General features: G+C 63.1%; 1 protein-coding gene across 1 annotated transcript in view; it reads left to right on the forward strand.

Annotated features, from left to right (window-relative positions):
- The first annotated feature begins 1,967 nt into the window (after nucleotides 1-1,967).
- IGSF9B (immunoglobulin superfamily member 9B) overlaps nucleotides 1,968-3,339 on the forward strand; it is a 46,112-nt gene continuing 44,740 nt past the window's right edge. Inside the window, exon 1 of the mRNA XM_007450398.1 lies at nucleotides 1,968-2,031. Within this exon, the coding sequence (XP_007450460.1) occupies nucleotides 1,968-2,031 (64 nt within the window). The remainder of the gene's footprint in view (nucleotides 2,032-3,339) is intronic.

Raw genomic sequence — 3,339 nt, forward strand, 5'->3', positions numbered from 1 at the left:
GCTTTAGAAAGAGAATCCTTCTATCGTTAGTTCTGCAAAGGGATCCCTTAAGGCTCATATCCCTAGGACCCTGGTCACGTGTATATGTTGAGGGCAGAGCTCTAGTTCGTGGACACGCTGGCTGGGAATCAGCCCTTCAGTGGGGGACCAGAGCTTCCAACTCATTTCACATCCCCAAGAAAGGCATCTTGGCAGAGAAAGAGACCCTAAAGTGATGGCTCAGGGACAACTGTCCCTGCATCACCAGAGTTATGTCTCATGACTGGAGCAGTTGGGCAGGGCAGGATGCTGGTTCTCCGGGTTACGTCCAAATGCTAAACTTTACCAGTGTGTTTGCTGCTCTGCTGGGGAGGGGGTCCCAGCTTTCCATCTCCTGGCTGGGGGTGAGCTAAGAGGGTTCACCTTCCAGGGAAGGCTGTTTCTCCAGTGTTCAAGCCACTTTTGATGCATGGTCTCTGTGTGTGTGTGTGTGTGTGTGTGTGTGTGTGTGTGTGTGTGTGTTCTTAGAAGCAAGTTTCTCTCTTGTTTTTTTTTTTTTTTTTTCCTTTGAGCTCCATGTCCTAGAGCCAGTGAGCTCCCCTTTGCTGCCCCTCTGTCTCCCCTCTGTGGCAGCAGCTCCCATCCTGGGGAGCTGTGCCCCTCTCACCACTGCTCTCACTCCTTGAAAGAACAGGCATCTTCACTGCAGCCTCAGAACGCCTGTGTGAGGGGATTGTTTGTAGATGTTTCCATGACACTCGTTTATTTCTTCTGCAAATACAACTGCACTGGGGGAGGGGATGAGATTGGGAAACATGAACACCTTCCAGTTTCCTACCTGTCCTCTACTGAAGGAATAAGAAATCCACTTTCCCTGGGTCCCTCCATCCCAGACCCCTACACTGCTTCCCAAATCCATTTGGCTTCGTGCTGCTGAGAGGGGGCCAGGCTCCCAGGAGGGTGGGGGGGGGAGGGGGGAACCTTGTGCTTGAGGAGACAGCCTTTTTAGGAGAACAAACACTTTCACTGCTCAAAGTCGAGATTTCGTGGTGATGAGCAACTATGACCCGCACTGGGGGTGGCAGTGTGCACACGTGTGTTCCCGACGGGGCCCGTGACTCTCCCGCAGCTGAGCCAATGAATCACCCCAAATCTTAGTGACTTTTAGAGGTCATTTTAGTCATCCCCCTGCCTTCGGGCTGGATGGAGCTTAATGTAATCTCACGTTTGGGTGGGAGGGGGTGCGTTGGGGAGAAAAGAGTGGCCGTGTGTGGAAGGGAGGGGGGTGGTGGCGGTAGCGCGTGACCCCTTTGAAAAGATATCCGGCGAAGGACGTTCCCAGCTTCCCCAGGCTACCGTTCCCGGGTTTCCCCATCACTGAATCAGCACCGTCCTCCCGGGACGCCTTTTTGCTGGATGGAAACCGGATGCTGGGTTCACTAGGTGGGCGGGGGCGCCGACCCCTCAGACCTGCAGGGTACCCGAGACTCCAGGGTCCCGTCAGCCGGCCCGGCAGCCACATTCCCTCCCCCAGAAACTTGCCAGGCAGCGGGAGCAGGGAGCAGAACCGAGCGGAGACGCGGTAGCGCCTTCTCCCCGGCAATGCGCATGATTCTGCGGCTCTGGGCTGGCCACACGTCAACGCACCTTGAATGGGCTCGCCCCCATCGCCGCGACGGGCAGGCGTCCCAGCCGATAGGGCTCCGGGTTCGCGAGCTGCGCCCAATGGGCGGACTGCGGGGGCGGGCCTGGGGCGGTGCGGCCGGGCTTCTCCTCGGCGCTGGCTGCGCTCCGCTCGGGCTCTAGTGCAGGTGCCGCTGCGCCGGGCGGGAGGCTACGCGCCGAGCCGAGCGGAGCCGCGGAGGGATGGGGAGCGGGCCGCCCGGTCTGCAAGAACCGCAGGAGCCGCGGGAGCACCGGCACGGGGCGTAGGCGGCGCGGGGCACTTTGCGATAGGATGAGGCTCCTGGCTGGCGCGCGGTAGTACTATGATTTGGTATGTGGCCACTTTGATAGCAAGTGTGATCAGCGCCCGAGGTCTTGCGGCTCAAGGTGAGTTGAAGTGCAGCGTCCCTCCCCTGCGCCTCCCGGCGCTCTCGGCCCCGTCCTCCTGCCGAGCCCGCGCCCTCCCGGCGGGCGCGCTCCGAGCACCGCGGGGAGGGCGGGGGCCGAGGCCGCGGCCGGCGGGAAGGGCCTGAGCCCGGGCTGCCGGCGTTCGGGAGAGGACGCCTCGGGCTTCGGTCCACTTCGCCACCCTTGGCCCCAGGGCTTCACAGCGGGTGCCGCGCCCGGTGCCCTTCGCGGGCGCAGCCGCCGCCCCGAGCGCTGGGGAGGCGGCGGCTTTCTGAACTCTGCCGCCGGGGAGTTTGCGCGTCCTCGGGCGGCTGCGGCACGCTGGACCCCGCGCAGCGCCACCGCTCCGCAGGAGAACCGCTGTGGGGCTTGACTCCGGCTCGCGTCTTTCCGGACCACGCGTCTTGGCAGCTGGAGGTCGGGTGCCCTCGCAGGGCGGGGCGCACGGAGCCCCGCGAGAGGAGAAGAGTTGGTTCCGCGCGGGGTTCTTCGCCGGCTGCGAGGAGCGGCTGCCTTCGGCTGGCCCTGCCCGCGCCCCGCTCCGCCGCACCTGAGACTGGCCGGGCAAAAGTTCCCCGGGAGCGCGCCACAGCCGGGCACAGCTGGCTGGGGGCGAGGGCGGCGGAAGGGGGTCCCCAGTGCCGCGTCTCCGGGCGGAGGGAGGTTTTCCTCCTTCCGTTTTTCCGGTCTGAGCTGGGAAGAGGCCAGAGGGAAGCCCGCGCGTTGGGTGATGCGCGCGTGAGCGCGCGGGCTTGTGTTCTGGAGACGGCAGAGCCACCTGCCCACCTCTGTGTGACACCCCGGCTCTCGGCCCTTGTCTGCAAGTAGGAGCGGAGCCTGAAAGTGCCGGGTCTCTGAGCTCACGGTGCTCAGCGCGCAGACACGACCCGGCTGCGGGCAGGTTCCTAGGGCCGGGAGGGATGGCTTCCGGGGAGAACCGCCGGGAGTGGGCGGCAGCAGGAGGACCCGCAGCGGGATACCCCGCGTCCGGCCGCACTCGCGCAGGAGGGTCCTCCCCTCACCGTGTCTGGGGCTGTGTAGGGGGAGGGGAAGTGATTTGGGAAAGTTTCTGGAATGGAATAGGTCTCCGTGCTGTTTGGGAGTATGTGAATACAGAGGAGGGCGAAGGGAAGGGTGATTTTGTTAAATGGTGTGTGACCTGGATGGTTTTAAAACTCTCCCTTTGTCAGGTGGGGAAACTGAGGCCAGAGTGACCGCAGAAGCTTGTGGAGTGGGGTGTGAGGTCGTTCGAACTGCTCTTGAGAACCTGTCTCCAGCCTCAGCCCC

This window comes from Lipotes vexillifer, unplaced genomic scaffold (assembly GCF_000442215.2).
Source record: "Lipotes vexillifer unplaced genomic scaffold, Lipotes_vexillifer_v1.1 scaffold322, whole genome shotgun sequence".
NCBI classification, from domain to species: domain Eukaryota; kingdom Metazoa; phylum Chordata; class Mammalia; order Artiodactyla; family Lipotidae; genus Lipotes; species Lipotes vexillifer.